Source organism: Lytechinus variegatus, chromosome 13, assembly GCF_018143015.1.
Source record: "Lytechinus variegatus isolate NC3 chromosome 13, Lvar_3.0, whole genome shotgun sequence".
Classification (NCBI taxonomy): Eukaryota; Metazoa; Echinodermata; class Echinoidea; order Temnopleuroida; family Toxopneustidae; genus Lytechinus; species Lytechinus variegatus.
The window spans coordinates 29,392,576-29,419,849 of record NC_054752.1 but is presented as its reverse complement, the minus strand read 5'-3'; the positions used below and the strand labels follow the sequence as shown (position 1 = coordinate 29,419,849).

The 27,274-nt window shown below is 37.8% G+C and overlaps 3 protein-coding genes across 3 annotated transcripts; 2 read left to right on the top strand and 1 right to left on the bottom strand.

Moving 5' to 3' along the window:
• Nucleotides 1-685: 685 nt before the first annotated feature.
• LOC121426197 (39S ribosomal protein L17, mitochondrial-like) lies at nt 686-4,973 on the bottom strand. The gene is made up of 3 exons (XM_041622403.1): nt 4,758-4,973; nt 2,743-2,811; nt 686-1,459 (listed from the first exon to the last, which is right to left on the bottom strand). The coding sequence occupies exons 1-3, from the start codon at nt 4,917-4,919 to the stop codon at nt 1,067-1,069; spliced, it is 624 nt and encodes a 207-aa protein (XP_041478337.1). The 5' UTR covers nt 4,920-4,973; the 3' UTR covers nt 686-1,066.
• A 3,264-nt stretch (nt 4,974-8,237) lies between these two features.
• Nucleotides 8,238-16,283, top strand: LOC121426000 (kelch-like protein 10). The gene is made up of 10 exons (XM_041622128.1): nt 8,238-8,574; nt 8,954-9,168; nt 10,149-10,297; nt 10,794-10,925; nt 11,596-11,827; nt 12,427-12,548; nt 13,155-13,376; nt 13,902-14,126; nt 14,947-15,197; nt 15,972-16,283. Exons 1-10 carry the CDS (start codon nt 8,238-8,240, stop codon nt 16,229-16,231), a joined length of 2,145 nt encoding a protein of 714 aa, XP_041478062.1. The 3' UTR covers nt 16,232-16,283.
• Nucleotides 16,284-22,622: 6,339 nt separating this feature from the next.
• Nucleotides 22,623-27,009, top strand: LOC121425999 (transmembrane protein 249-like). The gene is made up of 5 exons (XM_041622127.1): nt 22,623-22,749; nt 24,198-24,301; nt 24,865-25,048; nt 26,490-26,575; nt 26,905-27,009. The coding sequence occupies exons 1-5, from the start codon at nt 22,623-22,625 to the stop codon at nt 27,007-27,009; spliced, it is 606 nt and encodes a 201-aa protein (XP_041478061.1).
• Nucleotides 27,010-27,274: the final 265 nt, after the last annotated feature.

Here is a 27,274-nt window from a genome sequence, read left to right as displayed (position 1 = left end):
TTGTGCTAATACAATATAAATGATAAAACCATTTAAAACAATGTTAGATTGCATGCTCAACTGGGTTGTTCCTAAAGATTGGAATTATCAACAAGTGGACATACATTGACCACTTATCATAACGAGAATGTTACTCAGTTACCGGTAATCAAAACAATATCACTGTATTTGTCAGACAAAACTGACTGAAAGTTGGCCAAGTCATAGTGCACCTCAGCTATTAACAAAACCAATGATTTCAATAAATTTGTTATTGAATTACTTCTCATCATTGACCAAGACCCAAGTCTTTACTTGCACTTATTCCCATAAAACCCAAACATGCGATGCAATCAATATCATAATCCTTCATCACAGATGCACTGTCTGCTTGCAAACAAGAGCAGCAAACAAATTGGTCAAGCACTGATTCATGTCTTAGTCTTCATAAAATTTAGAAAAGCAAGGCTATGGCGCCCATAATCCTTTCAAATCTTACTACTTCCAATGGCGGTCTCATCAATTTCATCATTTTTATTAAAAATACTGAATGTTTTTAATATGCAATTGTAGATGAATATATACTTTGAACTATTTGTTCAGTCTATTTTAATGTTAAGGGGTTGATTTGCCGATGTTGTTAAGAAACTGAATAAAACAAAATCAAATCAAAACTTACAACAACAAAAAAGATTCATTTATCAATTTTAGGTGATGTTGTTACTGGCTTTCAATGATTGAAATTTATCGCATCAATCATAACTTTGTAAGAAGGGGCCCTGGGCCCTTTGTAGAAAGGGCTGCTATCAAATACAATTTACAAAATCAAACGCAACTTGATATTTTGACCAATGAAACATGCGTATTAAGGACTTACACTTATTGCATACAAACAGAATCCTTTCTGTAACAGACTCTAGGTCTCTGTATACCACTCTATCTTATCTCATCGAGAAGAATGATCATCCACTTTCAACAAGAATGTTCTATCCAAAATCTTTCACCTTTCACCCCATTTGACCTTTGACCGCTAGACTAGGGACATTCATTCAAGTTTAGTGATATTCTCCTTGTACAGATTATGAGGTCATACAGGAGTGCCTTCATTCTTCCCTGCTTTCAAAGAACTTCCATCTTTCAATTCTGCCATTGCCATCATGTCAACGACATACTGAATACCCTCAAGGTTGTCCTGATACTGTTTGTCTGATGCAGCAACGACTTTAATCTCTTCCAGGGCTTTTGAGTCTTTGAGCTCATTGATGGCTCCATCAACGAGAACATTCAGCAGCCAGTCTGGGTTTTTCTTGGGCTCGTTAGTGAGAGGTGGATATGGATTTCCTGCATACTCCAAGAAAGCCATCTTGCGGCCCTTGTCTTCATGAAAGCCCGGTATGCGAAGGAGGCGGGTGAAATTTGTGGATGTATCCTCAAAGCGGGGCCCTAGTACTTTGAAAAGCTTGTGGATTTGCTTCTTATCCTGTTTTGACATAAAGTGGAAAGAGATGGCACCTTAAGTTTGAAGATAAAGTTTTTCTTAAACTTTTCCATTTTAACATTATGAGCATTATCAGAACCCAAGATCTAATAAGTGTATGTTACAAATAGAGACATATACATTCAGATTTTTCAGTTGTGTTATCTATAGCCTTCTGTAATAATACAAAGAAAAATATCACTTTCTGTCTTTGTTTCTGACAACAAAATGTGAAGTAAATAAAAGGCAATAGAATTTGCTGAAATACATTCCAATGTTTTTCCCCATCGTTTAGCCAGACTGTACAATAGATTAGGGTGGATCCAGTATTTTACAAATGAGAAAGTTAGACAGTTTGATTTCTTGAAAATTTCCTAGCAAGAAAAAAGGAGAGATTCTCTGTTCAGAAGGGGAGCCAGTTGATGAACAAATCTGAATAGGTATCTGTTTAGGCATTTTGATGTTCATCAATATATATTTTGATGTTCGGCAATAGATATCATATATATTCATGGTAGTAAAGTCTTCACTTTTATCATCAAAATATATGTACATGTATATGTATATGATATATATTGCTGAATCATAAAATGCCTAAACAGATACCTTTTCATGAGCATAAAGGTTTAATCTTTTACTTGTAAACTGATTAAGCTTAATTTCTTAAGCTTAATGTGTTTGCATGCTGTAACTGAAGATTGGTAGAAATCATGTAACTGGTAAACAATTTACTAACATGAATATCAGTGTGTGGGACTAGAGTGAAATTTCATGGTATCTTTGGAAGAGTTTTTAAATGTGAAGAAATAAAATATCATCATTGATTTTAACATATTTTGTCAATATCATACCAATAATTAACATACATGAAAATCAAGTTAAAAAATTATTTGTCCGGGGGTCAAACTCAAGGTCAAAGTTAAGGTCATGACCTTATAAATTGCTCCAATACATTATTCGATGCATGTTTTGGATTTCTCTCTGAATTTCCTATCAAATGGTACCAGTTTCATGAAAATTGGTCAAAATGTAACGACGCAGTGGCCATTGAAAGTTGAAGGTCACGCCCATTTTTGTCAAAACAAGGAGAAAAGGGCGGGCCGTAGCGCGAGAACCGACGGACCGATTGGACTATTTTTTTTGTTTTGTGCTTGGGCCATGGTGAATTTTATGTATACCAAATTACAACGAATTCTGAGACGGTCGGGTGCAAAATTGCACATTCATTGGGTGAATTGGCATGGAATGACCCAGTATTCAAAAGATGTATACATGTAAAAACTGACCTTTAACCAGAAATCTGCTATCTTCATTGCCTCAGGATCTGTATCACCTCTCTTTGCAACATGGATTAGCTGAGAAAAGAAATGACATGAATCAAAAACCTATGTTAATCTATTAAAATCCTTCCATTTTTAAAGAATAGTAGTGACATCCCATTTAGCATTTCTCCATCAAGACAAAAGGAAAATAAGGTTCAAAGAAACTCAACTGGCAAACAAGAATATCTCATAAGTTAACCATTAAAATCAGAAGTAGAAAGACATATCAATCATGAAAAACAGACACAAGTCGATGTGGCAAGAGTTCCATATGCACCCCCACTAAAATTGAATATAAAAACATGGAGAAGGTTCAAAATAATATATCTAGCCCTAATACAGAACATATGATGGGGGAGTGGATATACATACCAAAATATGGCTTTATTCCGTCAAATTTCGAGCAGGATCTAGTGCGTGTAAGTGTTCACAGACATTGGTTTATTTATTCAGTAAAGGGTATGTGAGCTGAGTCTAGACTAGTAAATCTATCGGCTGATAATCCTTCCGGTAACAGCGCTTCTCGCTAGCATAGCGGGAAGAGGTCTTGACTGCAGATAAAACGAGTGAGATTGAGTCCCCAGTGAGGTAAGCAACAGTAAAAAAAATGATGGAAAAATCTGATGTGAATGAACCGAAGTCGCAACAATCTTTTGTTATTTTTGGTGGGGGTGCATATGGAACTCTTAAGCTCTTTCCGTCGATGTCTAACGTTAGTCAATAAAAAAATTGACATCACCAAAAAAAAATGCCAAGGCCAAGGCCACCAAGGCTAACTTAAAAATAAAAGCGATTCACTTTTTCTTGGAGGGGGAGGGCACTTGTTCACTGCTACCATCCTGTCTGTGGAGAATCTACAGGTAGAACTATGGTATGCCAATGCTGTATTAAGCACACACTTAAAAAAAATCATTAAAATATCACCTTTGTGACAAAAATTATTAATTTCCATACAGTTGCAATTAAATTTTCAATAGTAACTTAGAATAATTTTTGTATTGACCAGAGCACTCAAAAACCTGTATTTTGGGCATATTTGTGTATATGCCCTCTATTGGTGGAAATTAATATGACAAGAAAATTTTCATTTTTCAAGCTCTATCTTAAATAAAGAAAAAATATTTTATAGAATCATATTTACTTAGAGTCAAGTTATATAATGAAAAGCTGTGATGGGAACTGACAGTGTAAAATATATAGCATTTGTCCAAAAGAAAAAGAGAAAATAAATCCAAACATTGTCGACCTGAGTTTGCCACACATAGTCATAGATATGTAACTGAGAACAAGGTTATATCATAACCTTGGGCCGATTGCACGAAAGGATCTTTTCAAGGACTAGTGCTACCAAGGCCAGTCTTTCATGTTGCCCATCTTTTATGATACGCTATGAGCGGGGTATTTCTGAAATTTATGATAAAAAATAAGATTCGTTAGCTTGCTTTTAAATCAAATTTTATACCATTTCATGATACATCACATCATTTTATAATTATAGACAAATATTTTGTTTAATGGACGAATGAAATATGCTTGCAGATGATTTATTTAAAATGCGTTTCACATGGTGCATCATAAAATATGGGCGACACGAAAGACGGTTGTTGCAAAGACCCTTTCATGCAATCGGCCCCTTGTTCATTGAATGAGTGGGGGAGGGCTGAGCCGGGGGGCAACCGGCAAGTCCTAATTTAGTAATAAATTATATTTATTATATTTCTAAATAAATTACTCTTTGACTAGTTTAGAATACATGTATGTTGAATGATATGAAACAAAGTTATTGTTTAATTGCTGTTATTGTCTTTTTTTTGACAAATCTATGTTTAATTTCAAAGTCGAGTTCAACTAGAAAGCACTCTGCTAGAATTTAGAAAGTGGTCTACGAATCGAATGATCCATGCCAGTTGTACAAACTGAAACGTAAATTGTTACGACTGGGACCGAAGCAAGAATTTATTGACGACTGACGTCCTTACCCTTTCCGCATATTTCTGGGTCTCAAAAGCTCTCCTGTATCCCAATTCTATACGTTCATACTTCACGAGTGCTGTAATAAGAGTTCTCAATACATGAATTCGATTTGCAGGCCCGCTGGACATCCGCAGGTAATGTTTTATCTTAAATCTCAATCTCCTCATTTTTAGAATTTTTCTTTTTTTCGGTCTGATTGATGGTATGGTGTCGGTGACATAGCAAACTACACGCAAACAATGAAAACAGCTACATGCCCATCAATAACGCTGCATAACAGACTATAAGAAGTTTAAAAATAGAATGAAAAATATTTTAAGGACAGCAACCAGAAAGAAGAAGAAGAAAGAAGAAGAAAATTAAACTTCTTTATTTTTATGATTTATGTCACATGACCGGTTTAGTCAATCCCCATGTCTTGTCAAAGTCCGGTCAAAGTATACCCAGCTGTATATCGATATGCGATAGTTGTTTGAAAGTAATGTGAGACATTATTCTTTCACAAGTATTTGATGCATGCATGTTGAGAAAACACATCTGAGTGATGTTTTATCCGAACATCGGCTCCCCCATTCTACCACTCTAAAAAAAAACTGGCACTGGCCTTCTGCATGTGTCACTTGGGTATAAAAAAAATCCCCTCCCCCTGTTAAAAGATGAATATAAGGGGACGCTACTCACCAGGGGGTCACTCTCCACATGGACTGCTATACCCACCCGTGTCCGATAACCTCAGTAATGCACCCTAAACGGCGTAACTACATTAACTAAATTTGCAACCCTAAATGACGTAACCCATGCGTGCGAGGATTATTTTGTATCCGTTGAAATCACGCCCTTCATGGTGTATGGCTTGGGCTTAGGTCTGCTCCCGAATCTTGAATTTTCTCAGATTTGCAACCCTAAATGGCGTAGATCTATTCATATTTGCTCCACCAATGGCATAATCTTCATTTATTAGCAACCCTAAATGGAGTGAAGAGAGAGAGAGAAAAGGCTACCCTAACAGGCGATTTACCAGTGGCGTAGCTAGGATTTTTTTCCTGGGGGGGGGCACCGGCCATTTTTTCTGATGTGTGTGTATGTGTCACGAGGGCGGATCCGACTTTCGCCAATAGGGGACGGTGCCCGAAATTATCTTCACCTATATTTTTCCCGATCAGTCACTTCTTAGTTTTATTCTTATAAAACAACATAAACATGAAGTAATCTCATAAGCCTTATAAAAAAAAAGTGCGAGCGCGAAGCGCGAGCGATTTTTTTTTTCTTTTTTACTTTCATGTACTTTGTCCCAAAAAAATAATATTCTGGGCAATGTTATGTGTGATCCTGAACAAGATTCGTATGAAACTAGATGGTTACTGCGTACGTAAAGCACGAGCAGAAATTTGTATTAACTGTTCTAGCATTATCTAAAAGGGACCTGTTAAGGACTGCTTACAGTTACCCACGAAGATGGTATATATTTCAATAATGCGAGCGCGGAGCGGGAGCAAATTTTTTTTAAATTCCGACTTAAAAAATGGTCATTCTAAGCACTTTTTGTATTAATAAATCGGATAGGTATGTAATTGATGCGAGCGCGAAGCGCGAGAGGAAGAAAATTGAGATTTTAGGCCTAAGAGCAGGGCACTCTATTCATATTTTGTAAATCATTAATAGGATATAGTTAATTGGATATCATTAATAATGCAATCGTGAAGCGTGAGCAGACAATTATTGATATTCTGATGTGAAACTTGATAATTTAAAGGGGAATGAAACCTTTGGAATAAGTAGGTTTGTGTCGAAACAGAAAAGTCACAGAATGAGAACAAAGAAAGTTTGAGAAAAATCGGACAAATAATGAGAAAGTTATGAGCATTTCAATATTTCAATCACTAATGCTATGGAGATCCTCCCATTGGCAACGTGACAGGAATATGTGATGTCACAAGTGAACAACTTTCCCTTTGATGGACTACAAAATACCCCCAAAATGTCGCTTTTTGCTTTTTCTTATTGTGATATCCATGATATATTCTTTAAAAAACTGTTTTACATGCCCCCTATAGAAAGAACACACGATCTAATGATAGATATGATAAAAGAGGCACTTTAAAAGTTAAATATATACTAAAGTAATAGGGAGAGTTGTTCACAAGTGACATCACATATTTTTGTCGCATTGCCGATTTGAGAATCTGTATAGCATTAGTGATCGCAATATTCAAATGCTCATAACTTTCTCATTAATCTTATTTTTCTCAACCTTTCGTTGATCTGTTTCTTTGATTTTTTTGTTTTCACACAAGCTATCTTGTTTCAAAGGTTTCATTCTCCTTTAAGTACATTTTGAATAAACAACATGCAGGCTATCGCGCATGTTTTAGATTTAGACCTAGAATCTGGGCATTCTGAATACATTTGTTTAATGGAACATTATGGAATACACGTAGACAATATGAACTTGGCAAATCAAACAATGTGACAACGCAGCGTGAGCTTAAAATGCTGATATGTAGATCATAAAACGGACATTTTACAGAGCAAAAATATGTTTTGGATATTGACTTAAAAACTTGCTCCATATCAGCCTATTGAGCAAGATATGAATCTCATCGAACAGGCAATTCTGGAGCGAAGCGAAACGAAAATTGTATATAGTAACATGAAAGATTTTTTTTTGCAAGTCTTCCCCTCACATTATTTCATTCACTCGTCTTCCTCCTCTTATTTTTCTCTTCTTTTTTTCTTCTGTCTTTCTTCTTCTTTTCCTTTTTCTTTTCTTCTTTCTCCCTTTTTTTTGCTCTGCCAATTTTTTTCTGGGGGGGCACCTGGGGGGCACACCAAATCTCAGGGGGGGGGGGCACGTGCCCCCCAGGCCCCCCCCCCCCCGTATCTACGCCACTGCGATTTACTAGCGAATGGTGCTGAAATGCAACACTTTGTCAAAGACTGACGTCGACGCCGCTTGAGTGCCTGAAACGGGACCCTTTTTGACGCTTTTTCTAGACGCGGGTGCGCAGCAGGTCATGTGGAGAGTTTTCTGCAGAGGTCATTGACCATGAATACAATTTTAGCTTCCATAATTTTTCCCAAATTTTTCCTTTCGAAAATGGTTCCCCAAAATAGCACTTGCGCGTTGCTAGGCTAACCGAGTGCGCGCGAAAAAAAATCCATCCCGTTTTCCTTAAATAGCAAAGGTCCTAAAAATAGCACTTCATGGCTTCGCATCGTCCCAAGTTGCATCAAATTATGCGCGCCAAAACTCTCCTACGTCACTGATATTTAGCCAATCGCCTTGCATCTTCGCGTGGACCATTATCCTTAGCAACTGATTAGCAACCAAAAAAGGCGCGCTTTTTTGTAAACAATGCATGCTAGAAAAAAAATGCTAGGCATGCAAAATAAATTCAATTCAAGAAGATAATCACTTCGGTATAGTGATAATTTGATCCTCCAAATACTATTTAGATTTTTTTCGTGAATTGAATAATTTACCCATGGAAGTGAGTGAAAAGGAGACAGAGGAAGCAGAAGTTACCCCATTCACCGTCTTTGATGAACTCCGGAAAAACAATCAACTTTGCGATGTGACTTTGGAGGTGGGCGATCAGAAGTTTCCCGCGCATCGCAATGTTTTGGCGGCATGCAGCCGATACTTTCGCGCCCTTTTCACGATCGGGATGCACGAGATGGAAGAAAAGGTGATTAAGATCCCGGGCGTGGAGCCCAATCTGATGGAGCAAATCCTGGATTACATCTACACCAAACATACTCCAGTCAACTCGGACAATGTGGTGGAGCTGCTACCGGCAGCAGACCAGTTCAATGTCGAAGGTAAAAAAAAAAGTGGAGGAATCTGAAGACAAGTTAGAGATCCATAAGTAAGATTTACTAGAGATGAAATTATGGCTAAAAATATTACAAGCGAAGTTCCATCAATTTTTATTACAAAATGTCAGGAAATATTAGGCATAGGCCTATAGAGAACAAAATAGAAGAGGATTACAGCTATTCAATTCATATCTTTAGTGTAATCCAAAGACAAAAAAGAAGGCTTCAAAAATATAAAGCGTCCGGACACCCGACCCCCCCCCCCCCCTCCATCCTACTATCTTTAATATACGATAGGTCTAAATCTACTTTTGTAAATTAATTTATTCTTTCTAAAAAAATTGTCATTTTATTATCCTGTTCTTTGTGTCCACGATGTTAGGCCTCGTCAAGGAATGTTGCGCATACTTGGAGGATCACTTTGGCGCGAGCAACTGCGTCGGGATGTGGCGGTTCGCTCGCTCTTATTTCTGCTTTCTTCTGGAGCAGTCCGCTTTTCGTTACATCCTCAACCACTTCGAAGAAGTCGCTCTTGGAGGCAAAGCTGAGGAGTTTCTCGAGCTCTCCATCGAAGATCTAGAGTGTATTGTGAAAGAGGTAGGACGAATGAGAGGAGAGAGGTTAGGCACACATAGGCCTATGCGAATAAAACATTTTTTTCCCTTGGCTTTAATAAAATGTATTCAATTGACCTCACTGAAGTCTTACTGAAGTCTCAAGAGGAACGATTACTGTAAATCTAATTCCGCCTCGTGACTTCATTTATCATATTGTTTTATTGTTTTTAATCACAAAATAAAGGTTGTTTGTCATATTTTATCCAAAAAATTTCGAAGAACTCCGTCAAACAACCTCGTTTTACTTATTTTTTGCCTGATAATAATGATATGCAATTTTTAAAGCGCCATATTCATCTCGTATCATAAGAGATGCCTAAGGTGCACAAGTGAAGGGAGGGCAAACAAAATTACAAGTAACATAAATCATTGATAAAATGAGTTAAAGATGTAAGTTTTTAGCTTAATCTTACATGTTTCGACACTATTGTTATCTCGGATCTCTCGTGGGAGGAAATTCCATAGTGGGGGCCCTACATGGATGAATGCCCTCCCCCCACTTTGTTTTACATTTTGGAAGTGTAAGAACAAAGTAAGAAGACCAGAGTCACTGGAGCGTAGAAGCCTAGATGGTGTGTAGTTGTGAATGAGATGGTCGAGAGCAAAGTTGTTGTGTGGAGCAGAGCCATGAACTGAGTGATATACCAGTATAAGGATTTTGGATTTGACCTGCTCACTCTTTAGTATTTAACAACATGGATTCACTTGAACATACTGAAGAGGAACGATTACTACGAATCTAATTTGTTTTTGCATGACTTCATAATCATATAATTCAATCACAAAATAGTGGATATTTATCATATTAAAAAAAAAGATGACGATGGATTGGAATGAAATCCGCTCATATAGTTCTGATCGGACAAACATCATAAAATAGATCCATTTAACGAGATTGACCTGTAAATATTTATATGGTATATTATGGCCGCTAAGAGATTATTCAAATAACTTTGTTAGGATGAACTGAACGTCAAGATGGAGGAGTATGTCTTTGAGGCAATGGTTCGTTGGGTTCGGCACAAGGAAACACAAAGGAAACAATACATACCTCGGTTGTTACTCCTAGTTCGTCTGGGTATGATCAACACAGACTACTTCATGAACAGGTGAGTATAGTCCGTTAGTTTGTTCCATTTGAAATATGACGACGGTGATAGAGGTGATGAAAATAAGAGGAATAATGATTATGATGATGATGGTGGTGGTAGTGGTGGTTTTGGCGGTGATGGTGATGATTGGGAAAGGGTTGGTAAAGTGGTGCATTTACTTTTGCAAATCTGTGTCGATGCTGATGGCAATGATGATGGTGATAGTTATGATAATGATGATCGTAACCATGATGATGTTGACGATGATGATGATGATAATGATGATGATGATGATGATGATGATGATAATGATCATTGTAACCATGATGATGTTGACGATGATGATGGTGATGATGATGATGATGATGATGATTGTAATGTGATGATAATGATGATGATGATGTTGACTTTTACGAAGACGACGATGATGATGCCTGACGACCTTGGTGAATAAAATCATTCATCCATATAGCCGATGTATTCATGAACAACCATTTCCGGCATTTCCTTTCAGCATCAAAGCTCATCCGTTAGTTCGTGACGTCGAAGAATGCAAAGCAGTCATCATCCAGACCATCCACTATACATACAACTTTGATCCCAACGAAACACCCAAAGGACCAAGTGCAGTGCTCTCTCGTCCGCGGTAGGTGACAATTAGAATCAGTTGTAGATCAAGGATTTCAAAAAATAAGGGGCGGCAGAAAGTAGGTTTCATCAGAATTTCCCAAGAAGCAAAGCTTGGTTTTCCCTTAAAAAAAATTGACCGCATTTCTACAAAGTGGTATAATAATTGGGAAACCCCATTTTCTTAAAAAGAATAGGAACTGCTCATTGGCAAAAGGGAATCGGGATCTGGGCTTGATTAGAAGCCAGTCCTCTTTCCTGAAAGTTGAAGTTGATGAGATAAGAGAAATATATCACATAAGATTAAATCCCTTTGCCATTCATATTGTAAGATTTAAATAACATTGTAAAGTTTATGGGTTTTACTTTGGACATGATATTATGGCTGCGGATTTGCCATGTTTTCACCCAAATCACTGCCATATATCTGTGTACAATTTATTGCCACTATCCTTGTAAGTTCCTCTAAACTTAACATCTCTTTTGTTTTATTTGGCTGGACATTATGATTAATTTGATTTTAATTTCATTTCATTATGAGAAGGTGAAGGAACAAATTCCATGTATTATATCCAAGTCAATATAGACTGCATGAAAAAAATGTGCAGAATCAGAAACGAAGATTGGTTCATAACTAGTAGTTATGCCGATACTTTTTAAGCATCTCATTTTCCCTGCCCCATCCCCAGCCTTCCTTTCAAACTCCTGTTCGCCGTCGGCGGCTGGAGCGGGGGCAGTCCGACCAGCGCCATCGAATGCTACGACACACGGGCCGATCGGTGGGTCCTGATGGACACTGTCAACAATCGACCACGGGCGTACATGGGCATAGCTGTCCTCAACCAGAAGCTTTATGCCGTGGGCGGGTTCGACAGCAACCAGTACTTCAACAGTGTCAGGTGCTTTGATCCAGTCACCAAGGTTAGCCTATGATCAATATTTTTTCCTACAATGACAAAGCGAATCACAGCGAAAGATAACATGAATTCTATATGGCAAAGGTGAATTTAATGACTTTCTACATGAAAAGTATAGAACTAAAACAGGATTATACGTTTTAATCTACCGGTAAACGTTTTAATGAAAACTACTTGAGAAATGAATGAATGAATAAATGAGTGAATGAATGGATGAAAGAATGAAAAAATAATTGAGTCAGTCAGTGAATAAATAAACTATTTATTATCACAAAGAACCTCGCAAAAATGTATGAAATCTTACAGCGCTACACAGTCATATGCCTATGTATATCTCGGTAATATGAGCTTACAAAACAATAACGAGCTCTAATCAAAGTCATTGAACCATGACAATCGTCTTCCCTAATAAGTAAAGGAATTACTCATAAGCGCCACCTTCCATCTTTCAATGCTTTCTTGATTTTTTTTTAAAGAAAGGGACAGTGTCTCTGCTCTCTAGACGACGAAATTATTTTGGAGTATCGTACTTTTCATAGTTTGACATTTCAACATAATTACAGTGATACGGTTGATTTAAGTTCGATTTTTATGTTCTCGTAGAGTTGGAGCGAAGTCGCACCAATGAATTCCCGACGGTGTTACGTGAGCGTGTCAACGGTGGGTCAGTACGTCTACGCGATGGGTGGATTCGATGGACATACGCGTCTTAAAACTGTCGAGAGGTAGGTAGGACTAGGGAGGTTTGTAAAATTGGCTTGAAATTACGCACGGATTAGGTGGCATGAATGAAAAGCGAAATGAATAACTGGAATGAAAAAAAGTTGAAGTTACCCCCAATATCGTATCTTTTAAACCCAATTTTTGCCAACCTGTCAATTGTAATTCGGTTTTAGGCCCAAATAATTCCCTGTTGTGCTTATATTTGTAGCACCTCAGGCCACCGGTGAGTAGCTAGATATAACAATAATGATACCGTCCTCAAGAATATTTTTTTAATTACGACAGTTGTTCTTGCAAAATGCATTTGGAGCAAAATTAAAACACTCAATTAAAAATCACAATGAAAATATAATTCACAGAAATGTAAGAAAGCGCAAAATAATTATATGGCTAGAATACAGAATAATTAGCACATTTTAAGATTGGCAACAAGATAGAGTCTTTCTTTCTTGTTTTAGTTGCGGTTGCCTCGATATTTATCCTCGAATCGTGTTTGACGTGCATGACGCGTTTTCGGCACGACACGGACGCAGTGCGTCATTTTTCGTCACCCTGTTAAGCCGTTATCCAATACACTTCAGTAGCTTATTTTTCGACCTCCAATCCAGGTACGATCCTTCTTGCAACCAATGGACATTGATGCACTCGATGAACCACCATCGGAGTGATGCCTCGGCGTGCCGTCTCGACGACAAGATCGTCATCGTCGGCGGTTTCAACGGCAACGAGTGTTTGAACTCGGCCGAAATGTTCGACCCGGAGCTAGATGAGTGGCGGGATATACCCCGTATGAACAGCAGAAGGAGTGGGGTCGGTGCAGTGGCATTTCGGTAAATTTCATCCCGAGGGGCATTGTCCAATTTTACATACGTCTTGAATCGATTCTGACCCTGCATCCTTGCGATGCGTAATATGTGATTAAAAAAAATAAGAAAAATGAAAATTTCTATTCTATTTCCAATGTAATATACTGTCACGTTCCTGAATACAATGAAAACCACTATGACCCCATGATTGCACTATCTAAATTGTAAATGCGTGGCTTGTTAGGGTTTCTTATCATAATCTGAAAATTCAAAACCTACAATTTTTATACAGTATTTTGCAATTAAAAAAAAAATCGGCTTTCATAAATAACGATGAACCCCAGCAAATGTATGGCGCCATAGTTTATTACATCTATGCTTATATCATGTTGATGGTGGTGATGATAATGATGATGATGGTGATGATGATGATGTTGATGATGATGATGATGGTGATGATGGTGATGATGGTGATGATGAAGAAGATGATGGTGATTATGATGATTATGATTAAAAATATCACCTCTTGATGCTTGTTCCTTTCCACAGAGATAGCGTGTACGCTGTCGGGGGCTTCAACGGTCTGACCCGGCTTAACTCCATGGAGAGATGGAAGCCAGGCTCGATGCAGTGGATGGGGGCACCAAGCATGTACATCCACCGCAGCAACTTCGGCGTCGCTGTCCTCGATGATATGATCTTCGTCATTGGCGGCTTCAACGGCATCACGACCATCTACAATGTCGAGTGCTACGACCCCGACAACGATGAATGGTACACTGTTAGAAAAAATAAAAGAAGTTCCTGCAGCAGAGTCTCGAGAACACCTGTAATCTTACCGAATTGCGTAATAATCATTCTGTAAATTCATAAAACAAGAATTTTTCTGCAATTTAACAGAACAGGTCTGTTTAAAAAGGGGAAAAGGGTGTTTTATTCAAGGAAATTTGTAAGATTCCATACATCAAATACCAATTTCCTGTAAGATTACGCAATTCGGTAAGATTACAGGTGTTCTCAAAACTCTGATGCAGGAACTTCTTTTATTTTTTCTAACAGTGTAGGTCGGATCGAGGTTGTGTGTTATTAACGTGTTAGAAGCTCGTTGTGCTTTACAAATCAGAAAGCGGTCTGAGTTTGGAATTAATTTTTTTTACTTTGATGAATGAACACTTTGGTCGGTAAATTAATTTTGAATGAGAGTATTGAACACATGGCAAAGAAAGAGAAGAAAAGGAAAAGAGGAAGCAGAGTACTATAATAGCGAGGTTTGTGACATGTAAGTCTATATTATACAACTCCCAAGAATGTTCTGTAATCTGATTGGTCCAAATCGGATCACATAATACTCGACTCGCCAAATGGACATACCGCACTCGGTCCTGCGGACCTCGGTGCGGTATATCCATTGGCTCTTCTCGCACATCGTTCATTATTTGGCCCTGCATGCACGCGCTTACGTGCATTATTTGTATACTATCCCTTTTAATCGATTGATAATAATGAATTAACATTTATCCCCCCTGAAATTACCTTTGTGTAGGTCCTTTGACTCAGGGTTAACTTATCTTTTAACGACATCCTATTTATACAGGTATGACGCATGCGACATGAACGTCTACCGGAGCGCCTTGAGCATCGGCGTCGTCTCCAACCTCCCGAACGTCCGCGAGTTCACCTGGCCCCGCGATCGAGACCTTCCACCTCCTGCCTTCGTGCCCACCCAAGCCTCACTCGAGCAGGCCGCCATGGCCATGGAGGAAAACAACGTGACCAACGACGAACGCGTGCTCGACGACGAGGAAGATGACGAAGGCGGCAATCAAGAGGTGGCCGACGAAGCAGGTGAAGACTACGGCGCCTATTCGCCTAGCATGTTCCCCATTCCCCGAAACCTACGACGAAATTGAAAACCTAAAAAAAACGCGTCTTTGTTATCAATGTATCAATAAAGATGATCCATGTGTAATTGATAATCCATGTAATATTCAATTGCACGTTAGAAAATACCACAAGATTGTCTGAAATTATGGACGTTACAGGACGATAACGATTACGAGAACGCAATATCAATATAGAAGTATTTCGAGCATGTATTTTCCCTCACGCAAGGTAAGCAAAGGTTGCGCTACTGCGCTCTCTTCACCGAAACAATGCTATTTTGTCTGAATAACGCCATGCAAATGCAAAGGGTTGAGATATGTATCACCGCATTTGTAGAAAGTGGGAAAGGCAATAGATTTTATTGTTCCATTTAATCCTATTGCGATATTTAGCGCTCTCGGGAATGTTTCCATCTTGTAACGTAAAGGTCATAAAGTGAACAGGGGCCCGTTGCAGAAAGAGATGCAATCAAACGCAACTCTAACAATAAAAAGAAAATTGATTTTCAACCAATCAGAAGCGCGAATTTAGACACCCGCTTGATTATCTGAATTGCGTTTAAACGGAGATCTCTGTGCAACAGGTCCCAGACCTTACGGCGGGTTTGCCTCTACTTGGTATTACGTTCATTGTTTTCAGCTTATGCTAGATGTGTTGCACTTCGTTAAAAATTAGGAAATCTGGCAGAAACAAAATCTTGCAATTACAAAATCCTCTATTCTATTTTCGTTGCAGAAATTGATGAGTTTCTTCTCCAGCAAGCTGCTCTCGCGGAAGAGCACGCGAATAATGATGATTACGATGAGGAGGAGGACGATGATGATGATGACGACGATGATGACGATGTTGATGGTGACGAGGTTGTTCAGTTTCCCGATCGATCACCAAATCCACGGAGACATCCGGGTCTCCTGTCTGGATCAAGTCCATTGCAACAACCGCCTTTATCAGGGAACAATGAAGAAAATGACAGAGAGGGGCCGAGCACGTCATAAAATATTAATAGATGAAAATCGTTCGGTAGCGAAACTGATCATGACTTTTAATGGCTGACGACTTTGTAAAAAAATCTACATGAAGAAATCTATCTTATTTCAAATATATTTACAGTCAATTGTAAAAAAAAATAATAATAGCAATAATAATAGGAAAAAAAAAGACTCGCCTAGAATTTACCGAGGGGGTTTTTGTCAGATCTAAAAAAAGAAAAAAATTGTGTTTGGTTTCCACATATTTTTTGTATAACTTTCATTCAGTCATTGTCAAAATTAGGACGTGGGGTTAGGGAATCGATAGTTTGACTCCGAAAGTTGATAATGTATTGACGATTGCGCAGTTAATAGTTCATATTTTTTCAAAATGACAATTTAAAATTGAGAAAAATAATGATAGTTGGCGCGCAAATTTACCCTCCACATCATCGAGATTCGTGATCATCGTCCTCATCATTGTCCTCCTCGTTCTCCTCCTCATCATCATAGTCAAGGCATCGTCATCGTTGAATCATCGTCGTCATCATCTTCATCATCATCCTCATCCTCTTCAGTCACTCCAAATTTGTATTATCATATATTAGAAAAGATTTGGCGAAAAATTGTACCCCACTATAAAATAATCATGACCGATTTAGTATAACATGAAAAGACGATTATTGGGCTGATATACATGTAGTTGTATTTCCGCTGAAAAAAAACTTATAATTTGAAGGGGACAACTCTTAAATAGTTTCATTTGTATCCGTATTTCGAGGTTTGATGCTCAATAACTGATCGTATTTTTGTTTTTGTTTCAAAGTTGAAAGCATTAATGATCATCATTAGTTTCGCTACCTAACGATTTTTCACTCTGTTCGGCTGGAAAGAACAATTTACGATACGACTATAATGCTGGAATGGAGACATTACGGATTTATAGGTAGGCCTAATGGCCTATAGATAAAAACCATAAACATGATAAATGGAAATGACCTTCTTCGTTGGCTTTTCATGCAATTATATTGCAACCATCATGCCCCATAGGCATGAAGAGCTCGGTCACTTACCATTTGATGAACGATAACGGTTTAGTGTTGCCCTCTTAGAAAATGGTGTTAGAATTTGGTGTTAAAGTTATTGAGAGCCGCCTTATCCATATTCTAAATTCTTGACACCAATACTTTAAAATCATTCGGTGTTCGAAATAATCCCGTATTTAGGGGATTGACTTGTCATGTTAAATGTTTGGTTTAAAGTGTGTTTCTTTTTCATTAAGAGCAAGTATGCAGCCAAATCAAAAGTATAAAAAAACAGTTTGATTGGGATAATTGATTTCAGAAATGTCTGATTTACCTTTTAAATGCCCACGTGGATGTCTCGTACGTAATTCAAGTTCTTGTTTAAACACTAAAAATGACCCTGAATGTACTCCAAACGTGATTTATAGTCGGATCGTAAAGTGTTGTATTAGCTTCTTACAATCAATAGGGAGGTTTCACTTCCATGGCGAACGACAGATTCAAGGACATAGAAAATGTATTGCCAAATAATGCCCTTCATGACAAAGTACAACCAAGACGTCTTTGTCGAAAATTTGTGAATCAAAACAGAAGTTTCTTCGGGGGGGGGGGGTCATTTCATCAATATTTTCGTCCGACAAGTTGTCAGAGGCCCGTTGCAGAAAGAGTTGCAATCGATCGCAACTCTAAAAATCATGCGCAACTTAATTTTCAACCAATCAACAGCGCGCATTTGGGATTTGCGTTTGATTTTTTGACTTGCGTTTAAACGCAACTCTTTCTGCAACAGGCCCCAGATCGGACAACTTTCCTAAATTTTGATTGTCTGAGAGACACTGTTACTATGGTAACTGTTGGATGAAATAGAACTTGTCGAATAAATGGTCCGACGAGTCCTTTCATGAAACGCTCCCCGCGGGACTCCGGACAAGCGACATAATTGCAACTTTTCGTCAGCTCCGAAACTTAGGACGAAACTGCTGTCCCGGTTTACCAATTTTCGACAAAGGCCTCCCAGCTGGTCTTTGTCTTTTGACGGACATTTTCAATACACTAACTGTGTTCTTGAATCTGTCTCCGCTGCAGTTGCGGAAACTCTCTAATGATTGCCGAGAACATCTGAACACCCTCAAAGTTTGTCTGGTGTATGTAAAGTTGGGAACGAGAACGTTTGGACTTTAAGGTACTTCGGCACAACTCGGCAAATGCTCAAGGGCCAGTCTGAGTGACTCGTTCTACTTCGCGTAGAATCGTAAACATTTCGCCGACGAGTTGCTAAGAGTTGTGTCGGAGTATCCCCAGCATATCTAGAAGTATCAGTTATATATATTGGCTGATGAAAATGTGTCATTTCTACCACATTATTGTGAAATGACTTATTGGCGAACTTATTCCCAACTTCCTAACATATGTGATGAGATTTTCTATTATTGAGCGGCAATGTTACCCCCCCCCCCTATACCATCCATGGTTATTAAATCATCTCCTGATAAATTTAGTCAATATGATTGAAAATTGGGGTATTTGACCAAAAACATATCTTCCAATAGGAATTCAAATTGTCATAGTTCGTTAAAAGTTGCAAAGTAGTTCGCTGTCCACAAAGGTAAACTTATTTCTAAAAAAAGGTTACAAGCGTTTGCACCTCTCGTCAGAAAAGTATCAAACGGGGGAATACACCTTTCTTGCAACGTTTGCAAGCACCCGCCGCTATGTGAGTCAAGACACACGCAAACGTTCACAACAAAAATTCCGACATATCAAGCTGCCCAATTTTCACAATTTTTTTTAGGGGGGGTTACCATCCTTCAAAATACGAACCCTGTGACAAGTCCGACATATCAAACTGCCTGATTGTCACACACACAAAATCATTTAGAGTATATGGTTTAACATCCCACAAAATATTTCCTATTCATTTTTGGTTATTAGATCACCAGTGACGATATTGATAATTGGTGATTGTTTTTTTAAAGATTCATGATCAGGATAATATTGTTATAATTGTTCTGTATTGCCTTTTGTTTTATTTTGTTCTTTTTGGTTTTGTTTTGTTACTTTTACATGAAATATTGGCCAAAGCCATGCAGCTGTTTTGTCTAGAACTGATCGGCAATAATTGTGATTGAATTTAAATGAATTATTTTTGTTACCACATGATCATGCCTGGTAACTCCAAACCGTTCTTTTTTCAAGTTTATTTAACATTTTCTATCAAAATTAACAAAATCGCCGTACACCAGGGCTTCGTCTTACAAAATTAGACTGGGCCCAGGAATGAGTTATTGACTTAAAAGTTTGGGAAAGATTTGGCACGCATTGGAAAATTGTTTCGAAGTTATACATAGGGAGGTGTACGGTGCTTGAAAAAAAAGAAAAAAAAATATTTTGTCATGACATTGATGGTAAAATCATGCAGACATGTATTTCAAGCCAAATATGAAATAGAAAAAAAGAAAAGAAAAAAAATATTCTGTCATTAATAAACAAGGCAAGATATTGGGAAGTCTGTTAAGTACTAGCTACAAAGTTATAGTAATTACTGGATAATAAATGCAGCATGAATATATGTATTGGGATAAAAGTAGCGAATGACTTATATATTTTGCAATATATTTATTTGTAAATGAAACGTAATAAATTATTAGTGAAATAAAAAAAAATAGTCAAATGGTTAAACAATTAAGATTTGTCATCAATCAAAATAGTCATTGGTCATCAGGCGCGCCGGAACACTTTCAGTTTTTTTTTTGGGGGGGGCAAAATCCCGAAGGGGGCACAATATTTTTGAAAGCGTGAGATACGGAAGCGATCGAGCGGGAGAGGGTGTGGGACCCCCCACGGTAAGAACTTTGTGTAAAAATTGAGTGTAAAAGTTGCGTTTCTAAGAGCATTCAAAAATAAATTTCTTGAGAATTAAACAGTCTTGGAGTTCTTTTTGCTCCTTCTGTTTCCTCCCTTCTGACCCAGACTGGTGTTTCTTCATGATCAGGGTCGCAGTTCCAGCAAATTACGAGCCTTATTGCAAACTCAGTTGTTTCAAACCAATGTAATATAGGCCTTTTAAAGACTTTAAGATGACAAACATGACCGTACGCATCCGGGGGCCGCCGATCGAGAGGGCAAAATTCACCAAAAGTGTGCACGAAATCTTTCAATTTTATTCTAGAAAATGCAAAAGCTCCCCCATCACCATGGGCGGAAATCCCAGGGGGGACGCGTCCCCCTACCATTTTGGAAAGGGGGTACATAATATCAAATGTCCCCCTACTATTTGTGCTCTTTTATTATGGAAAAATACATAACTTAAAATCGAAATTATACACATGTATCCTCGAATTTCGAAATATATATAAACAGATAGTTTTTGTTAAGAACTTGGTTAGGAAAAGAAAAGGCATACCGGCCCAACTATTCTCGAACTCGCATCTAGCCCTATATGCCAGTGATGACATTGATGACATCGATGGCCATTGTCAATTTCATAACTAATAAAAATGACGAAAAAAGAAAATCGCCCCAAATTTAGTGCATAGACGGTTAGACGAGAATGTTCCATACCCAGTAAAATCATACCTTTGTTAAGCCAATTCACTTTCCCTTTATTCCAAATTAACTTGGAATATAAGAATATTTTCATTGTTCGCGTACTCAGTATAAAGAATAGTTTTCATGAGTTATGATTAATCCTTCACAGTGAACTTTAACTATGTTTAATCCCCCAAAAATTGTTTTTAAACACTCTATTAACGAGACTTATATTCCATTTTTACACAAAATTCCTGCCGTGGGAGGGGTCATCATAGGTAGATCAAGGGGGCGAAGCGGCGGAAGGTGAGGCGAAAAATAAGAAGAAAGATAGGACCGGGAAGAAAGTTGAATGATGGAAGGGAGGGGAATAATTGGGAAAAAAAGAAAACTTTCAGGTCATAGTATAAAAATAAAAAAAATCGCTCGCGCTTTGCATAAATATACACAGCCATCTTTTTATTTCAAAACGTGCTTGATTTTTTTTTCACTTTTTAGATCGAAATATATAAAATAAAGTCATGTATCGAAAAGATATCCATCTTTTTCATAATTTGTAGGTTTATATAGATATTTAAAAAAAATTAGCTTGCCATTCGATTTTAGTCTGAAATGTATTCATTAAAAGGTTAAACGTTATTACACCGTGATAAGATGGAAAAGGGGCTTATCAAAGGTATGTTTCACAGAGGAACTGTTCGTCGAAAGACGCGAGGCTTACTATGATAATGTAATTGCCCCGATAGGGGCAAAAAAATTCATTTTTGACAATGGAAATGACAATTTTTAGGCAGAAAAGTGCCTTCATCGTTTACTTTTGTCCTTAAATAATTTATCATTTTTCTACTTTTAGGGGGCACATGGGGGGGGGGAATCTCGTTTTGCCCCCCCCCCCCAAATTTTATTTGGCTGCCCCCCCCCCCCGCTTCCGGCGCCCTTGTTGGTCATTATAATATGTCTGGTTATCTGTTAGTGTTTTTATACTTTTCGCGGTCATTTTGATAAAAGAGAGGGAAGAGATGCGGAATAAAGGAAAGAAAGTGAGTGAAATAGACGTTTTACAAGGTAGAAGAAGAGTAAAGAGAGAGAGAGTGGAAGACAGAAAGAAAGAAAGAAAGAAAGAAAAAAAGAAAGAAAGAAAGGGAGGGAGGGAGGGAACTAGAGAGAGATGGAGTAAGAACATGAGCATGGGATTAAAAGATAAAGAGGAATAATGATTGCTTAGGAAAAGAATTCGAGCTGCTAAAGGGATAGACATAGGTCGAAAAGTTGTGACTATAAAAATAAAGACAAAAAAAGGAAGAATTAACACGAGAATACATTGACTGAGGTGGACATTTTCTTCCCCGAAAAGCTGAAAAGAAAAATCAATTAATAAACCGATCGAAGTTTTCCTCCCCTAAAATCTTGCGAGCAAGCAATAAAAAAAAAATAAAATGATAAGATATCACGGTCGTCCATTCGACCCTACGATGTGCCTCACTGATTGTAAAAAGAAAAAAAAGAGAGAAAAAAAATGATTGTGATGTAACAATGACCAATTACTAAGAGCTTCCCTCTACTTGCTATGCGCGCATCAATCTTATGCATTGTGATGTCATTTGATACTTTGACACACCGTTGCCATGGTAAGTGCGTGACAGGTGCATGCGCAGTTAACATGCGCACCTCCCTCTTAATTTCGCAAGGTTAATTTTGCACGTGTTACGTAACACGTGTGGCGCTCGCTAGCTAGCGCTAGCAACAGTTTGTCATGTGATTTGTTTAGATAACGTTAGTGTGAATGCATGTTTTTAGTTCGTGTCAAGTTTTTTTTTTTTAACCTAATCCCATCATTTTTAAGAGACAGTTAGAACATTGGAAACATGAAAAAGCAGATTGTTGGAATATTTGGAACATGGGACCTGAATTTCTGGAGTCGACCAGAAGATGTTTTTCGAGAAAAACTTGAGGAGAATCACATTCACCCATTCACGGAGACGGGACCAAATCGTAAGAAAAACGTAGATCTTGATCTAGCATTTTGATACCTCTATTGTACATCTCAAGCCATTTTTACAGAGGAAGGAAATCGTTTTGATCTCGTACAGTCACGACAGTGGTGTAATATTGATAATAAGCCAAACATTTTGGAAGTGCCAGATTATGATGGATAGAGAAAAACTACCGTAGGCCTACTGTATAGATCTATTTGACCTAGATAACGTTATTTCTCAAAATCAAAAGTTTTGACCTTTTCAAATACAAATATCTAGATCAAATGTTTAGATAGATTTTGACATAGATCTAGGATCTAGTCCCTAATATTTGTAATAAGAACAAATTTAGAGATCAGACAGGTCATCAGTCCGGACAAGACGGACATGGTTACAAAAACTGCTGAACGTATAGACTGCCTGAATATTGCCATAATTTGCCAAATTTGGCGTAAAAAACACTGGCATTTTTTGGGCCAGAGTATTAATTTTCAATGGCATAATTTTGTTTGCCAGAGTTTTTTCTTATGGCAAAAGTTTTTTGCCACGGGCCCCAGGTCGGAGTGTCTAAAAATAAGATCGCGCTCCGCGCAAATTTGATTGATGAGGTATCCACTCTAAGTGTCACTGCAAAAAGTTGGCTAATATGTCCCTTTATAGGTCAGTAGTATGAATTATTAACCTCGCTCTAATCGCTGGCATCATAATTACAAAAACTGCTCAGATAGTTCAATTTGCAGGTTTGAATTCATAAAATAGCAAAAACTTTGAGCTCGCTCTTGACACTCGCATTATTTATTGAGAACGTTTTTAGATAAAACAAAGACTCACATTTAAAAAGTCAGCGTTTAGTTGGGACATATCTTCTCAGATAAAAGACCATCCACACAAATCTGCTGTAGATTTGGTGTATTCTGGCCGATTGGTGAGAATACACCGCAAATAGAGTTTTACAACTTAAAAATCTCTTCTCCCAAGTACCGCTCGCTCGCGGAATAGTTTTATAGCCTCTATATATTTTGTATTTCATTAATTAGAAATTCTCTTAAAAAGATGTTTCTCAAGTTACATTTTGACGCAATACACAGCTACGTCTGGGTAGTGTTTCAACAACATTTCGTCCATCATATTGTCAGGTCTGACAACTTTCCTTGATTATGATTGGCTGAGAGGCCCTGTTACAATAGTAACTGTTGGATAAAACGTCTGACAAGTCCTTTCATTGAACGACCCCCTGGTAGAAACATAATCTCATGGTGAACATATCTTTTTGCAGACAATGCTGGTGGGGGAGGGGCTTTACCCCCTCCTTAACAAAAATCTATTTCAACGCCCCTGAAAAATGACATTGCTCTTTTCTACATGTTATGCGAAATGTTCTTAATACTGTATTATTCTTAAATGTTTCTCTTTTAATACTGCGGTTTCTCATATTCTGCTATTATATTTATTTCTATTTTCAAGGCTTTGAATACGAGTATCGTTCTCGGTGGTTTTCAATATTCCTCATTGCAATTATTCTCGAGGTCCTCGGTGTCTCAATGTGGTATGCCTGGGGAAACCCCTCGGTAAGTATCAAATTAAATAGAATAGGTTATTATAAAAATTTGACAATTTTTTAAAGACATTCTGTTTGCAAAATGGCTCTTTTGATGGTTGTTGAGAAGTTAGAATTTTCTCGGAACGGACGAAAAAGTGTCAGAATTATCTTAAAGAAGTTAATCTTCAGGGTAATTTTAGTTTTTTTGTTGGTCTTTTACTGTTGGTGATATTAGCATTTCAAATTAATATTCAATTTGAGCTATCTTGCGCGGGATCTTGCGCAATATGGTCAAGCGGGAATTATAGTCCCACCACCACAAATCAGCATGAATTTTCTTTTCATGATTTTTTTTAATGAGAGCGCCATTAAAAATCAACCAGTGACAACTAGTGACAAAATGAGTTATGAGGATTGTCGTCAGGCCTTCTATAATGGACAAAATTTATTCTGTATACTTACTCTTTCATGGATCAATATTCTATTCAAATTAACGTTTGTGGGGTCTATGATGATTGTATATCATGTAGAAAGGTTGTATTACATGAAGTTTATTTATAATTTAACGCTCTTTAACCCCCACCCTTCCAGCAATTCATCTCTTTCGCGGTAGTATTCTTTATCATCAGCATCCATCGTATTCACGCCCATAAGGACATGGTTAAAATCATCATCGATTTGCACAAGGGAGAATACTACCTCATGAAGAAGGGTGAACTAACATACAGAGGCTTGCTACACAATATTTACATCAGACTGATTGGTCAAAATAGTGGTAAGCCCTTGCGTAGACTTGTTTGACGGAGTTAAGTTTGTAGCTGTTTAACCCTAAAAAGACTGGGAAGGGTGCCCCTCCCCCCTCGACGCTTCGTGCAATATTTCGGGGGGAAAATATGAAGGATTAAAGAAATTAGCGCCGCAAAACTTAAAGACTTATTTTTAAAGTCTCGCGGAACTTCAGAAAAGTTATTTTCAGATTTTTTTTATATTATACTGGCTTTTAGTTTATGTGACAAAGAACGTGCGTGCCAAATTTCGGCGCGATCGCGCGAACGACGGCCGAGATCAGAAGGGTGACATCATGCCCCCGTCCCGTCCTCAATACTTCTCAAATAGTTCAGTCCCTTTAGCATGTTTAGGGTTAAGAAGTGTTTTTCAAAAGTGTACTTATAATAAAATGATCTTCAACCAAGAGTCTTCCTTTGACTGATGTAATGTAATGTAGTGGAGCGTTGTGGCCCAGTGGATTAGTCTCCGGACTCTGAAACAGAGGGTTGTGGGTTTGAATCCCAACTATGGCGTAATTTCCTTCAGCAAGAAATTGATCCACAATGTGCTGCACTCAACCCAGGTGAGGTAAATGGGTACCTGGCAGGAATTTATATTCCTTGAAACGCAGCGCGCGTAACAGCTGCACTGCTATGCTGCATATAGCTGTAGAGTGCTTTAGAGACTTCTGACAAAGTAAGTATTAAGCGCTATATAAGCAAGTATAATTATTATTAATGATATTAATAATAATGGAAATGTTAATGGAAAAGGAAGAAGAAAGAAATAAAAAGGGGGAAAGGTATTTATTCATCCACTTTGGTGGTCAAAGAGGGCACGTACCCCACCCCCTCCGCCCCTTCACACTTCCACTGTTTCCGCGCCTGGTGGGTGTTTCATAAAGCTGTTCGTAAGTTAAGAGCGACTTTAAGAACGACTGGTGATCCTTTCTTACGCGCTAAACCATCGCCGATTCAATATACCACTTACCGGAAGAAGGGATCACCAGTCGTTCTTAAAGTCGCTCTTAACTTACGAACAGCTTTAAATATGAAACGGCCCCCTGGTGTATTATCACGAGGCGAGTTTATTGATGAAATTTGATGAAAGTGGTTATCTCAACTACACTTCCATCCAATCAGAATGCAGTATTGTTATGACGTCGTATGCGTTCTTAAGGTGCTCAGGTTGTTTGATTGCTTTTTTATTTATTCATTCATTTTTTAGGGGGTGGGCATTCAGACCGTATCAGTTTGTTATTAGTATGTCTCTATTGTTAAGGCACAAAGACCATACTGGATAACATCCAAGCTAGCTCCGCATCAACTGCTTGAGTGTATTATCCGAGCCTAATTGCTGCTTTCTGGTGGAAGCCGTTCACGTGTAGTGGTAAGAAAGTCATCCATGAACAGAACGACTGTCTATATTATTGTTTCCGTTCGCTCCAGGATCTGGTGAAATTTTCTTTAAAATTGTTTTGAACGGTCACGACCTTGCGCCCCAAGATTTAACCTCATCAACTGTTCGAAAAGACGTAAGTAAAGTATATACCCATATCCATCTTTCACTTTTTTTATGTGCTATCAATTCAATCTAAAATGAAAGATTATTTTCATGGGGAAATCAAATAACATTTTTTGGGGGTATATTTTTGTACTTCTATCACTATCAATTCCAAATTAAATTTTGTGTTTGGTCGGTCGCAATAAAATAATTTAGGATGCATTCAGTTTTAAGAATCCAAATTAAAAAGAGAAACAATTTTTTAATCACTTTACACTATTGTTGTCTATGCGTTTTTATTGTTTGTATTTTACCCACGATTTCAATTTAAGATGTCTTCTTGTTTGTTTTTTTTAACAGAAGCTAGAAAAATTGGGCCGTCGATTGGCAAATCGTCTAGGAATAAATTACTTTGACTGGACAGACAAATCTACACATCATATCCTTTTTACACTCATGTATTAAAATAACTTTAAACGGATGTTAAACATTGAATGACATCATGTTCTATCTTTTTAGGTTAGGTCCTATAGTTAACTACAGCATGAAAAACGTAAATATTGATTAGGAATACGCTTAATAGATTTCAAATTAATGAATTTAGAAAGTACTTCCGTAATTGATACAATATTTTATTGTCATGAGTGTTCATCGCTCCAATCAAATCCCCTTTTATTTCTCTTTTTGTATTCCCCGCTGCGGCGAACTGCTATGAAGGCATAGAACTGAA

What these genes read in the sequence shown, in the direction of transcription:
- LOC121426197 (XM_041622403.1), bottom strand. Translation starts at nt 4,919, where the DNA reads ATGAGGAGATTGAGATTTAAGATAAAACATTACCTGCGGATGTCCAGC. An exon ending in CCCAGAAATATGCGGAAAGG is followed by an intron (nt 2,812 to 4,757) that starts GTAAGGACGTCA and finishes TTCTTTTCTCAG; the next exon opens with CTAATCCATGTTGCAAAGAG. An exon ending in TAGCAGATTTCTGGTTAAAG is followed by an intron (nt 1,460 to 2,742) that starts GTCAGTTTTTAC and finishes ATGTCAAAACAG; the next exon opens with GATAAGAAGCAAATCCACAA.
- LOC121426000 (XM_041622128.1), top strand. Translation starts at nt 8,238, where the DNA reads ATGGAAGTGAGTGAAAAGGAGACAGAGGAAGCAGAAGTTACCCCATTC. An exon ending in ACAGACTACTTCATGAACAG is followed by an intron (nt 10,298 to 10,793) that starts GTGAGTATAGTC and finishes ATTTCCTTTCAG; the next exon opens with CATCAAAGCTCATCCGTTAG. An exon ending in GCTTTGATCCAGTCACCAAG is followed by an intron (nt 11,828 to 12,426) that starts GTTAGCCTATGA and finishes ATGTTCTCGTAG; the next exon opens with AGTTGGAGCGAAGTCGCACC.
- LOC121425999 (XM_041622127.1), top strand. Translation starts at nt 22,623, where the DNA reads ATGAAAAAGCAGATTGTTGGAATATTTGGAACATGGGACCTGAATTTC. An exon ending in CACGGAGACGGGACCAAATC is followed by an intron (nt 22,750 to 24,197) that starts GTAAGAAAAACG and finishes TCTATTTTCAAG; the next exon opens with GCTTTGAATACGAGTATCGT. An exon ending in CATCAACTGTTCGAAAAGAC is followed by an intron (nt 26,576 to 26,904) that starts GTAAGTAAAGTA and finishes TTTTTTTAACAG; the next exon opens with AAGCTAGAAAAATTGGGCCG.